The 14,976-nt window shown below is 35.1% G+C and overlaps 1 protein-coding gene across 1 annotated transcript in view; it reads right to left on the minus strand.

Annotated features, from left to right (window-relative positions):
- Positions 1-4,294: 4,294 nt before the first annotated feature.
- Positions 4,295-14,976, minus strand: part of PAWR (pro-apoptotic WT1 regulator) — a 114,965-nt gene continuing 104,283 nt past the window's right edge. Inside the window, exons 6-7 of the mRNA XM_036912320.2 lie at positions 11,256-11,360; positions 4,295-9,127 (exon numbers count right to left, since the gene is read on the minus strand). Coding sequence (XP_036768215.2) covers positions 9,041-9,127; positions 11,256-11,360 — 192 coding nt within the window. The 3' untranslated portion in view covers positions 4,295-9,040. The remainder of the gene's footprint in view (positions 9,128-11,255; positions 11,361-14,976) is intronic.

Genomic DNA, 14,976 nt, shown 5'->3' on the forward strand with positions numbered 1-14,976 from the left:
ACATAGGAATCATTTGAAAAAACTCATTAAAACAGACTGCTGGGCCTCACCTCATTCAAGTGTTGGGTGGGACCCAAGAATTTGTATTTCTAACAGGTTTCTAAGTGAAAGACAATGCAACTAATGTGGGGACCATACTCTGAGAAAGACTGGCAAAATATTCAGTAGGATAATAATTATGTCATAAAAGTGAGTATGTCGTGGCATAAGGCAGAAAGCGTTGCTTTGTCACCTTGGGCAAATTATCCATCCCAATCTGCACCTTACAAAAAAAGCTTTAAAGAATCAAATAAAAACGACATGTAAAACATTTAACATAAAGCCTGGCACATATGGCTACTTAATCACTCATTACTGAATGTTTTTATGCTATACTAATTTAGGATTAAAGTTACATTTAAATTGTTAAGTGAGTCACAACGCTTAGCTGAATCTCTTAAAGTATAATGATCTTAAAAGAGTTAACATGGACTAAGGCAAGTTTAGACCTCCTATGATCATCAGCAGCATTTTTGAAGTGTTGACTTATTCACCCCATTACAATTTTCACTGATACATTTTGAAATAGTAAAAAATACAATATGAAAATTACTGGCATAAATTTTATTTATTGGTATACAGTCTTAGTTTCAAGTATACACCACAGCAGCTCAAGTTTCTCATATTAAATCCTCACCCCCAGTACTACAGCTACTGTCAACATGGAAGACGTTACAGAACCATTGCTGTGTTCTCCACGCTGTGATATCCCTGTGCCCAACCTACACTGTGAATGAGAGTTTTCAAGCCCACACTCCACACCCAACTACCCCAACCCCTCCCCCATGGTAACCACCATCCCTGTTCAATATCTATTAGTCTACTGCTGTTTTATTGTTTTGCTTTGTCCTTATATTCCATAAATAAGTGAAATCATATGGTATTTGTCTTTCTCCATCTGACTTACTTCACAGATCGTAATACCCTCTATATCCATCCATGTTGTTGCAAATGGCAGGATTTCTTTTCATTTTATGGCTAAATATTCCATTGTGTATATGTATCACATCTTCATCCATTCATCTACTGATGGACACTCCGGTGGCTTCTGTATCTTGGCTACTGTAAACAATGCAGCAATAAACACAGGGGTGCCTATATGTTTTCGAATCAGGGATTTTGTTTTCTTCAGGTAAATTCCTAGAAATGGAATTGCTGAGTCAAATGGCATTTCTATTTTTAGTTTTTTGAGGAACCGCCATACTGTACCAATTTACATTCCCATCAACAGTGTAGGAAGGTTCCCTTTTCTCCACATTCTCGCCAACACTTGTTATGTCTTTTCATCTGGATAGTGGCATTCTAGGTGGTGTGAGGTGGTATCTCATTGTGGTTTTGATTTGCATTTCCATGACTGGCAATGTGGAGCATCTTTTCATGTGTCTGTTGGCCATATGTTTTTCTTCTTTGGAGAAATATCTACTCAGGTCCTCCGCCCATGTTTTAATTGGGTTATATGTTTTTTTAGTGCTGAGGAATATGAGTTCTTTATGTATTTTGGATGTTAACCCCTTATCAGAGAAATAATTTAGGAATATACTCTCCTGTACTGTAGGTTGCCTTTTTATTCTGCTGATGGTGTCCTTTGCTGTACAGAAGCTTTTTAGTTTGCTGTAGCCCAACTTGTTCAATTTTTGTTTCCCTTATCTGAGGAGATGTGTCCAGGAAAAAATTGCTCATGTTTATGTTCAAGAGATTGTTGCCTATGTTTTCTCCTAAGAGTTTTATGGTTTCATGTCTTACATTCAGGTCTTTGATCCATTTCGAGTTCACTTTTTGTATGGAGTGCCTCTTCATCCCCCTCACCCACCTACCCCAATCCCTCCCCCATGGAAGCCACCAGTCTACTATTCATTTCAAGAGAATGAAACTCTTGCATGTAGCTGTCCTATTTTCCCAACATCAGTTATTAAAGAGTCTTGTCTTTTCCTCATTGTATACTCATGGCTCCTTTATTGTATATTAATTGACCATGTGTTTGGGTTTATATTTGGGCTCTCTATTCTGTTCCACTTATCTGTGGGTGTGTTCTTGTGCCAGTACCAAATTGTTTTGATTACTATAACTTTGTAGTATAGCTTGAAATCAGGCAGTGTAATTTTCCCCCAGCTTTGTTCTTCTTTCTCAGGATTGCTTTGGCTATTCAGGGTCTTTTGTGGTTCTGTATGAATTTTAGTTAGGATTATTTATTCTAGTTCATTAAAAAATGCTGTTGGTGTTTTGATAGGAATTGCACTGAATCTGTAAATTGCTTTGGACAGGATGGCCATTTTGACAATGTTAATTCTTGTTAGAGGGAAATTCACTATTCGAATTTGCAGTGTTCCACAAATACTCGTCTGTTATGTTTTTGTTTTCATACTTTTCCACGTATTGCTTGATTTGTTTTAATTTGGTCATTGAGCCATTATTTAGAAGCATGTTGTTTAGCTCCCAAGTGTTTGTAGGCTTTTTTATTTTCTTTGTGTAATTTATTTCTAGTTTCATACCATTGTAGTCTGCGAAGCTGCTTAATAAAAATCTTAATGTTTTTGAATTTGTTGAGGCTTTTTTGTGACTCAGTATGTGATCTACTCTGGAGAACATTCCATGTACACTTGAGAAAAATGTGTGTCCTGCTGCTTTTGGGTGGAGTGTTCAACAGATGTCTGTTAAGTCTATCTGATCTAATGTATTATTCAGTGCTTCTGTTTCTATAGGCATAAATTTATTTTAAATTAGTGATATTTTTCATTGCCTTTAACCATCTATACACGAAACTTTGAATGTTCTACAGAAGGCTAATTAATTTTCCAACTTAACACTGTATCAAATAAATATATTCTTACCAAGAACAAATAGTAGGTCCTTCAAATGGGATTTTGTATGCCTTTTACTGATAGCTTTCTTATACTTTTGTGCTACAAAAATAAAATAAATACCTTTCTACTGATTTTTCTTAATAATTTGCTTCCACAAAGTTAAAATGTCACTGATGACATTAACTTTTGTTTAACCACAGTAAAAGCTCACATTTTAAAGGAATGAAATAATTCTCTGTATAAGACTATAACATAACAAAGACAGTGAATTTTAGGTCCCATGGTATACCTAAGCAAGGCTAGCAACTGATCATTATGTGGTTTGAGACTGTAATACATATGGAATAATTTTGTACACTTTATGTGAAAAACTTGTTATTCTTTCACATGTACTAAGTCAAAGTCCAATTCTACTTTTCTGCCTGGCTCCTATTTTTTTCTCATATTGCTCAACTATCTGACATTGAGTAGAAAGCCTTTTCCTTTATTAGACGGATCTTATTCAGTCACAAGTTTTTTGAAAGTGAGAGTAAAATTGTGCACGTGTTCCAGTATTATGAGACAAAGTTTGCTTTCTAGCATCCTTTTTAATCTCATCTGGCTAGACATAAAAATAAAATGGATGGACTGTAAAGGATATTACCAGTCCTATCTCCTTAATATGAAAGTCCAGTAATACGTAAATTCTTTCCAAGAAGTTGACCAGCAATAAAATGTAACCTCTTGTAGAGGTGAAAAAAGAAACTAGAGGTATGAGATTAAGAAAATATGTGGGTAGTTTACAGCTACTGATAGAACTGTGTGCATGCACAGCATGAATCTAGAAGAAAAAACAGGGATTTGATGAAGTTAAGATAAAGGAGTACAGTTCCAAGTCAGACTAGGAGATCTAGTAAACTTTCTCAATAGGCTTGCTAAGAGTATGTTGTTACATAAAGACTTGAGACATTATCTAAACAGTTTGACTCAAGAATGCGTGTTCACTTGTTAGGCATGTATGACATTACTAAGAAGATTAATTTAGAGTTCTTGAAGTAAAGAAGTCTGATTAGCTTCTGCAGGTGTATGAAGAATGACACATTAGCAAAAGGTTATGTAAACCATTAGGTAAAAACACAAAGACTGGAATTTTACATTCCCAGACCCCTACTTATCTTTTTCAAACTATCAAGGACCTGAAATTCTCTGAACACCATCAGATTTAGTTAATTCAAATTTTGAATTTAGAAATTATTCATGTAGTTTTAAAACACAAAGACAACATTTTCAGTCAGGCTGAACATGTATGTACTTCCTCACTTAAGAAAAAATAAAATTCCTTCTATAATATACCAAATAAAGATTTTAAAATACTGCAAACTGTTTCAATCAGAGGTACATAACATTATCCTTTAACTCTGTAAGTAAAATTATGGTCAGGGTTTTACAAATAGTAGAGGGAAGAAAAAATAGTGTGAAAATAAATGAAAAATTTATTTTTATTTAATATTATTTTACATGCAAAGCACATTAGAAGTTAATCAATATAAAGTTGATTACTCCACAATGAAAATCTATGCAATGGGAACTATGAAAGCTGTCTATATCACATTAATGTGGATCAAAAAATTATTCTGATGCTTTTCTGCAAATATTTGGATTACCTGAATTAGCTGATTTTCAACAAAACAGCAAATTTTAGCTTTCATATGGTCTTTTCTGGCAGCAGAAGCCATCTAATACTTAAATTTAGAAGGAAAATGTAATAATAAAAAACCCTGAATAGTATAGCCAAATCTTAAGACAAGTTTACAAAAAAAACCCTAATTAGGTATCAGAGGAAGAAATAAAACAAAACAGACATGTAATAAACGTCCATCAAATGATCATCACTAACATTCTATTATTACCAAAGTATTATGTGCCAATTTTTGAAACAATTATTTAGACTTCAATAATTAAAAAACAAACCAATAATCAGTAATACATACAGAAAAACTAACAAAACCACATTTGAATACCATCAACAATCTGGTGTATCTGACATACATCTTTTTACTTCATTAATTTCTTGAATGTTCTTCTCACAATGCATAATCATCTAAAATAATATGGTAATATACTTCCCAATATGCATCAGGTCTTTCATGCCACCGTTCAGTAAGTGCCGCAGCAAATTAAATAGTACCTATTAACTAGACCTAAAAGACAACAGCTGGACAATTAATACAAAAAAGTACTTTTGAGTCAACTATTCAGGTTAGACTATCCAATGCTGCCTAAAATTTAACTTTGTGCTCCTGGCACACACTACATGGATTGTACTCTGCTGGATGGAAGGGTTGGTCCATTCCCATTAAAACAAACAAACAAACTTCTTTACTATCTATAACTGTATACCCAGTTAACTAATACTTGCTGAAAAAAATAGGTATGAAAATTTAAAGTAATCCCCTCTTCATACTCCTTTTACATACATGTAATTATTTTTATGATGGAGATATGACTTTGCTATGAATTTCTACTTAAGTAAAAAACAGTATCGGCTCGGGTTTTCTTGGGTAATGATTTAAAAGTCTTTACACTGAGAATGAAACAACTAACTTCTATACATCAATAAAACTGAACAGAAGGGGGAAGTGCTGTGCTGAGGCATTCAGTGAGCAAAATGTTTGCTGTCTGTCTCCATGCTTTCAGTTTAATGGAACGACAAAAGAAAAGTGTCACTAGTTCTCACATAAGTAATAGAAATTACAATCCTGGTCAACAGGATGTCCTTTATTTATGAGGGTGAGCATAGTTCCAATATAAAGTAAGTCAAGTTTAGGGTTATATAATAGGAATGGGGTTCACATATGATAAAAGAGTATTTAGCATTGACTTTAACATGTTATTTTAAAGTTCTGATTTCTGAATGCTAGTTCTTTCTCACTTAATACATTCCCCCCAATGAAAAGCTGGTATGTTTGGTTTCTTATATTACAAGATGAAAATATATGCCTTAATCTTATTAACAGGTCATTGACAAAACCATGAACAGTTATTAATTAAGTGCCAACACTGCATGAAACTTACTAGGTACTGAATTAAGGTCATAAAACTACAAAACTGATAAAAGATGACTAACACTGTATGTACAGATATTGTCTAGGACATCAAATCAGTATCAAAGTCTTTCCTATTTTGTCTTACGCTGTTTAACATATGAATGTATCTATTACACTGATTTGTATTATATTCAACAAAACACAGTGGACTCAAATTTTTCATTTTGATTTCTAATTATACAAATCCAGATTAATCCAGAAAATATAAACCACATGTAGTTGAGATGGCCTTTTTACCTGAAGAACACACGGCTTCTACAATTAAAAAGTTATTTTAAAGAAAAAAATAATACATTTTTTTCTTTTGTCTGCCTAATACTTAATTTTCTGTTTCGAACGACTTGAGCCAGTGTAAAAGTGCTATCTACTATACTTATTAAATTCATTTAGAAATATATACCCTAATGCCTTCCTCCCTCTTCCTCTGTAAAGGTAACTGTACTGCAATAAAATAACAATTCTAGAAAAATGAAGTAGAGATTACTTTAGCAATTCTCAAGTTAATGCATGTCAGAAAACAGAGAGAAGTCATGTTCATTTTAAAGTTAATAAACTTAGTATTTTGAAAATAATATCATAAACACATAAAAACTTTGAATATGCTTTATTATGCCACAAATTCCCAGGGAACATAAGAAATATTATCTCTAAATGGGACTAAAAATTTCACAAACACTAGCACTTTATTGACAACACCCAAGTTTTCTAAGGTAGTGTACATATTAAAGTTACCTTTTAAAAAAATATCAATGCTTCTGATTAATATTAAAGGAAAATCGTAGCAGATCCTACTCTATTTTTCAATGTTCAGTTTAAAAACCTGTATGCAATATGAAAATATGTTTTAAGAACAGAAGGGCTGCTTGTGAATCGCTCTAAGTTGTCAGGCTCTTGTGTTTGAACTAGGTACCATTATGTAAAAGATCACTGTAGGAAATTTTCCCAATAAACTGAACAAAGCAAAAAATTTTTTTAACAAATCAGTCTTTAAAAGCATTAATAACTGGTGTAATTTTTAAAGGGAAAACGAAATATTCCTTTACTTACATTTGCATTAAATTGAAAATTCAAATCTTTTACTGAAAAATCAATACATTAATATATTTTAAGGCTGAATACTGACAGCATTTTCACAACATTCAAAGTGTGGATTGGGCAACTGGGCAATACTAGCATTTCCTAGATAAGGGTAGCTAAAGGGAGATGAGTATCTTGCAACTAAAGCTGATGACTGAACTTGTCATACCCTGTGGCACGTGGGCAGCAGATCTCTGTTCCCATGCCAGGGAATATTCTCCAAAAAGGATGCTTGAAGGCAATAATGCTGCAGCTCTCTAATTTGGTAATCTAATAGTGAACTTTTTGATACATACACATGGACATATGAAAATTCCTCCAGAGACCATGTTAATTATTAAATAAACTAAGAGGGGGAAAAATGCCAGGGGCTAAAATTATGTTAATTCCAGAGTCTCCAAAGGAAGCCACAGGAGGAAAGAGGTAAGGGCAGCTGTTTCCAAACCCAGATTATGGTCAGAGTGACCAGATGGCAAGCTTTAAGAATTCTGTCCAGGATCTCAGCCTAAACCTATCTATAAACTACAGCCAAACTTCTTCTCAAGCAACACAAGTGATTCTGATGATCAGCCAAAGTTGGAACTTTCAAGTGGGAAGGTGGGGGAGCCAAGCTAGGTCACTACGGAGATTTAGAATCCAACATCTGATATTTTTCAATTATTCCACATTTTTTTCAATTGTCTCACCTTCCCTATTTTTCTAATAGTGAATAATGAAGGGGCTTACCAAGTGAAGAAAAGAGTCAATAGGGCACCAAAAATGGATTTTACTACGTTAAGACCACTTATGTACATTAATTAAACAAAACTGTTGTATACTATTTGAGATTCAATCATAAGGCAGACATTTCTTACTGTTAATGTATTTTAAAGACGGGGTCTTCTTACTCAACATGACAATGTCATCAAGACAACTCTAAACACTAATGATATTTAATAGGAAAGAAAATCTGTGTAATTCTTCAAAATAAATGTTTTTAAATATTCAATGTTAAGAAAACAATCCCTTAAATGTGAGGTAGGGGAATAATTCTCTCATATGAGAACAACAGTGGCACAGTGTTATTCTCCAAGTTAGAAATTAAGCAAAGTATTTCAGTACTATTTCTGTTTACGTACTGTTTTGTTAATATAAGTATAAATGTTGTAAGTGTGGACAAATATTTTGGTTTTCATTTTAATGCATATGATAATTAAAAGTATGGGTTTTTTTCTTATACAATGATACTGTACACATTCTCCAGGTTGTGAATAAAGAACTTTAAAAATATCCCATGCTCACTTATAAACCTTGGAATAATAGAAAAGGTAGTACCTATAAAAGAAATTTTATATTAAAATTATAACTGTATGCTTTTCAGAAGTTACAGTGATTTAAATTTTTTTCAATATTCAAATACAAAATAGTACATTTTAATTTACTATAGCATAATTCAAGTATTCTCTTAAATTTTATATTCAGCCAACTAGTACATGATATTAAGTAACTTTTTATAGCTTTCCTTTTTAAAGATGACTGTTACACAATAGTGTGATTCTCTTTTACTCTAAATTGCTTAGAATAATTTGAAAGAACAAATGACAGTAGACAGAGACCTTTATGATTAAATCATCAACACATACAAGGTTGCTCACATCAGCAATAAGGCATTTGCAGATAACTCCCCACAAGTATTTGACTTCATGTAAACAAAGACTATGTATATTCCTTAAGGGATAAAATACATTACCATAGATAAAATATATTCATATGGTTGTGACTCTAAACCATATATTATCTGAATAACACACAAAACCAAAAGAGGCATAAGCTATTATTTTAATAACTGAAAGATGTTACTTATTTGTGAAATATAAGGTTGATAACTTTTCTAAACTAATAATGAAACAGAAATATTTTGAAAATAAACATCCACTATCTTCTAGAAATAAATATACATACTTAATGTATTGCAGCATAGGAATTTTGTCCTATCACTAACCATAACATTCAATCAGTAGTTTTAAAATATTTTTTCCACATTGAGCCTCGAATCTTCTACCTTGTTAGCTGCCCAACAACTTTCAAAAGAGTTTTATTCTCCTGCTTCAGTTGTTCATTTTCATCTTCTATGTCATCTAGGTCCTTAAGAAAACCAAAAGGAAAATATGTGAGTTTTCAAAATACTTAGAAGACATTCTGACAGTGATAAAAGTGATTAAAAACAATTCAAAAAGTACACAAAGATAATTCATACAAGCAATTAATTTTAAAACACAGGCAAGTTCTGAAAACAACTTCAGGTGGAGTATGCCCCACCTAAAGGGAGCCTCCACTACTCAGCTCCTCACTGTTACATTCAGAGGGCAGCTCTTGCCAGATCCTTCAGATTTTCAAGAGAAGCCAGAAGTCAGATTTCTTTAATTGTGAATCTTCCAAATTTTTAATTATTGTAAATAATTAAAATTTTAAATTAAAAACAAAACAAATTCCCCCTTCCCCAAGATAAAGGGCTAAACAAAAGACATATGTGGCAATATGAGGCTCTCTCTGGGCCTTGACTGCAACCTTGTGTCAAGTTAGGCATCAAAAAGATCCAAGCCCATGTTCGGGATGTACTCCGCTGCTTGCTTGCGGGTGAGAACCTGGGAGGTGACGGAATTGGGGCAGACAGAAAAGAGATCCGGGGATTGAGTTAATCTGGTTCAATATATATGTCAAGCTTCTCTATGGTATTTTGTTTGAGAAAAAGGTTTTAAAGCTTAAAAAACTGAAAGTCATTAAAATTAAAACCTTTAAAATTACATGATTTCAGCTCTATGTTTCCTATATTAATTCTAGTGCCATAAATACAATCATTTGGTAAATATGAGAACAATACACCATTAGTTTTAGTTAGAAAAAACATAATTTCAAGGCAGACTATTTACTGATGATTGGAAAAACAGACATTCACAGATTTATCCTTGCAATTCAGAATACCAAAACTTGGTAACATCAATCTGAATTTAAGTGTGCTATTGGACAGCAGCAGTCTAAATTTAGCATACTGTCATTGAACAATTAGGTAAATGATTTTAAAATGTACAAAAACAATTTGTATTTACTCACAAACTAAATGAATGATATGGGAAATTAGTATGTTGAAACCAGAAACAATAAAATAATGGGATTCCTAAAATTATTACAACTGAGACCTTCCTAAGATTTAAAGGTAAATGATAAAATACATTCATGTAACATTACTAGATTATAAACTGTGAAGGCAGGCATTCTAATTTTGATGTATACATTACCTAAGATAGTGCTAATACTTCACAGACATAAAAAATATTTGCTGATATATCATATGCCAGAACCAACAGAATGTCTGTATGTTGAAACAAGGTGAAAGGCAGCCTACAGGGATGGAAAAACTGATTTAGAATTAGGCCTACTACCTACCTGAGGGCAAGGGTGGCTCGCTGATTACTATGTGATCACTTCATAGGACTGAACAAGCCAGCTGAATCTTGAGTTTCAGTGTCTTCATCTGTAACCTACAGTTAATGCCTACAGCTTCATTAGAAATGGGTCTATACATAATGAAGCCTCTCTATTTTCTCTTTCCTAGTCATAGTTAAAATTGGATTAGCAATCTGTTCCTTATTTCCCTGAAGCAATGTTATTTCTTTCCTCCATCTTACTGGATGCCTTCTCAAAGCAGAACTACAGAATCTCTTCTTATCATTACCTAAGTATGGCTAGTATCAATACCACTTGCTTCTTAAGCAGGAAATAAATTCTAGGGCTTAAAGCAAAAAATAAAATAAAGAGCTACAAACAGCAGTAATAGAAACCTTGGGGTTAGAGGGCTAAAACTAAAGTTGGGGATGTATACATATAATTGGAGGAAAAAGAAATGGTGAAAATACAAAGACATCTGGAGTTTGTTATGGCAAGAAAGTAGCAATTTTAGTTCTTTTCACAGAGGCAACCTTGTGCCAGTGCCATTTTTCTGTGTGGCCTGACCAAGCTGCCTCTTCTTCCCAGGCTCTAACAAAACACAGAATAAATCCATTCATCAGCCCATCCCTAAAGGAATATTAAGTGAAAAAAACTGATAATTTGTCAGAGGAAATCAGTTTATATGGTACTACCAACAAATTACAATCTTATTAAGAAAAGAATGAACTAAATAATGAAATTAAATAATTTCTTCATATTTTATGTATTTTCATCCAATTGCTAGAAAAAAAAGGAAACCATGAAACTGAAATATGTGAATACTCACTCTATTCAACAAATCAATTTCTTCTTTGAGTTTTCCGATCATTTCCTCTTTATCTTGCATTAGTCTCACAAGTCTTAAATTTTCTTGCCTTTCTCTTACTACTTCCTGGTAGATATAATTACAAAATATTAATTGGGAAGTAATAGGTTGTTTATAATCTTAAATGGCACCCATTTATCAAGTTTTGTAAATTAAAATACCTTGGACATATGAAAATTTACCTTAAGTCACCTGGTGATGGGGGAGGACCCCATCCCAGGAAGGAACCAGAAATAAGAGAAATGCAGGGGTTGTAAGGTATGTTTCTAGTTAAACTGATGTTTGCACAAGTAATTAACAAATACTAACACTCAATGACTGACCCTCTTTAAACTTACACCATTAGTAATGAGATATCTTATTTTTTAATAGATACTATCCTGTTTGAGGAAATTCAAAATTCAAAATTATTATTAAAAATACAAAGTTTGGGAGCCAAGATGGTGGCGTGAGTAGAGCAGCGGAAATCTCCTCCCAAAACCATATATATCTATGAACATATAAAAAAGACAACTCTTCCTAGAATAGAGACCAGAGGACACAAGACAACATCCAGACCACATCCACACCTGCGAGAACCCAGCGCCTCGCGAAGGGGGTAAGATACAAGCCCCGGCCCCGCGGGAGCCGAGCGCCCCTCCCCCCAGCTCCCGGCGGGAGAAGAGCAGGCAGAGCGGGAGGGAGATGGAGCCCAGGGCTGCCGAACACCCAGCCCCAGCCATCCGGGCCAGAGCGCTGACACAGTGCATGCGCGGGGCCCTGGATACTGGGGAAACAGGGCAGCAAGAACAGTGAGCGGGTGCCTGAGGCTGGCGCCGGAGAACAAACAAAAGTGAGCAGCCAGTTTTTTTTTGGTTTTTTTTTCTGTTTTGTTTTGGCGAGCGCTTTTTGGAAGTCTTAAAGGGATAGGGACCCCAATACTAGGGAAACAGGCAGCAAGACCGGTGAGCAGATGCCTGAGGCTGGCGCCGGAAAATAAAGAAAAACGAGCGGCCATTTTTTATTTATTTATTTTTACTTTTTTATTTTTTTAAATACTTTACTATTTTTTTTGTGGTCATTGTTTTGTTTTGGCGGGTGCTTTTTGGAACTCTTAAAGGGGCAGGGTGGGACACTTAGTCCAGAGGTAGGGAATTCGGGGATCTCTGGGCACCCTAACCCCTGGGCTGCAGGGAGCAGAGGCCCGAGCCAGGCCACGCCCACAGCAACAGCGGAGATTAACTCCATAGCAGCCGGGCAGGAAGCAGAAACCCTGTCTGCACGCAGCTGCCCAGCACAAGCCACTAGAGGTCGCTGTTCTCCCAGGAGAGGAGGGCCAAACACCAACACGAAGGGAAGTTCTTCCAGCCGTCACTCGTCCCAGCTCTGCAAACTATTCCTATCACCATGAAAAGGCAAAGCTACAGGCAGACAAAGATCACAGAGACAACACCAGAGAAGGAGACAGACCTAACCAGTCTTCCTGAAAAAGAATTCAAAATAAGAATCATAAACATGCTGACAGAGATGCAGAGAAATACGCAAGAGAAATGGGATGAAGTCCAGAGGGAGATCACAGACGCCAGAAAGGAGAACACAGAAATGAAACAAACTCTGGAAGGGTTTATAAGCAGAATGGATAAGATGCAAGAGGCCATTGATGGAATTGAAACCAGAGAACAGGGACGCATAGAAGCTGACATAGAGAGAGAAAAAAGGATCTCCAGGAATGAAACAATATTAAGAGAACTGTGTGACCAATCCAAAAGGAACAATATCCATATTATAGGGGTCCCAGAAGAAGAAGAGAGAGGAAAAGGGATGGAAAGTATCTTGGAAGAAATAATTGGTGAAAACTTCCCCAAACTGGGGGAGGAAATAATTGAACAGACCACGGAAATACACAGAACCCCCAACAGAAAGGATCCTAGGAGGACAACACCAAGACACATAATAATTAAAATGGCAAAGATCAAGGACAAGGAAAGAGTTTTAAAGGCAGCTAGAGAGAAAAAAGTCACCTATAAAGGAAAACCCATCAGGATAACATCAGAGTTCTCGAGAGAAACCCTACAGGCCAGAAGAGAATGGCACGATATATTTAATACAATGAAACAGAAGGGCCTTGAACTAAGGATACTGTATCCAGCACGAAAATCATATAACTATGATGGCAGGATTAAACAATTCCCAGACAAACAAAAGCTGAGGGAATTTGCTTCCCACAAACCACCTCTACAGGACATCTTACAGGGACTGCTCTAGAAGGGAGCACTCCTAGGAAGAGAACAGAACAAAACACCCAACATATGAAGAATGGAGGAGGAGGAATAAGAAGGGAGAGAAGAAAAGAATCTCCAGACCCAGTGTATATAACAGCGCAATAAGCGAGCTAAGTTAGGCAGTAAGATACTTAAGAGGCTAACCTTGAACCTTTGGTAACCACGAGTTTAAAGCCTGCAATGGCAATAAGTACATATCTTTCAATAGTCACCCTAAATGTTAATGGACTGAATGCACCAATCAAAAGACCCAGAGTAACAGAATGGATAAAAAAGCAAGACCCATCTATATGCTGCTTACAAGAAACTCAACTCAAACCCAAAGACATGTACAGACTAAAAGTCAAAGGATGGAAAAACATATTTCAGGCAAACAACAGCGAGAAGAAAGCAGGGGTTGCAGTACTAATATCAGACAAAATAGACTTCAAAACAAAGAAAGTAACAAGAGATAAAGAAGGACACTATATAATGATAAAGGGCTCAGTCCAACAAGAGGATATAACCATTCTAACTATATATGCACCCAACACAGGAGCACCAGCATATGTGAAACAAATACTAACAGAACTAAAGGGGGAAATAGACTGCAATGCATTCATTCTAGGAGACTTCAACACACCACTCACCCCAAAGGATAGATCCACTGGGCAGAAAATTAGTAAGGACACGGAAGCACTGAACAACACAGTAGAGCAGATGGACCTAATAGACATCTATAGAACTCTACATCCAAAAGCAACAGGATATACATTCTTCTCAAGTGCACATGGAACATTCTCCAGAATAGACCACATACTAGCCCACAAAAAGAGACTCAGCAAAATCCAAAATACTGAAATTCTACCAACCAACTTTTCAGACCACAAAGGAATAAAACTAGAAATAAATTCTACAAAGAAAACAAAAAGGCTGATAAACACATGGAGGCTTAACAACATGCTCCTAAATAATCAATGGATCAACGAACAAATTAAAAGAGATCAAGGAATATATAGAAACAAATGACAACAATAACACAAAGCCCCAACTTGTGTGGGACGCAGCGAAAGCAGTCTTAAGAGGAAAGTATATAGCGATCCAGGCACACATGAAGAAACAAGAACAATCCCAAATGAATAGTCTAACATCACAATTATCGAAATTGGAAAAAGAAGAACAAATGAGGCCTAAAGTCAGCAGAAGGAGGGACATAATAAAGATCAGAGAAGAAATAAACAAAATTGAGAAGAATAAAACAATAGCAAAAATCAATGAAACCAAGAGCTGGTTCTTTGAGAAAATAAACAAAATAGATAAGCCTCTAGCCAACCTTATTAAGAGAAAAAGAGAATCAACACAAATCAACAGAATCACAAATGAGAACGGAAAAATCACGACAGACTCCACAGAAATACAAAGAATTACTAAAGACTACTATG

Source organism: Manis pentadactyla, chromosome 10 (genome assembly GCF_030020395.1).
Source record: "Manis pentadactyla isolate mManPen7 chromosome 10, mManPen7.hap1, whole genome shotgun sequence".
NCBI lineage: Eukaryota > Metazoa > Chordata > Mammalia > Pholidota > Manidae > Manis > Manis pentadactyla.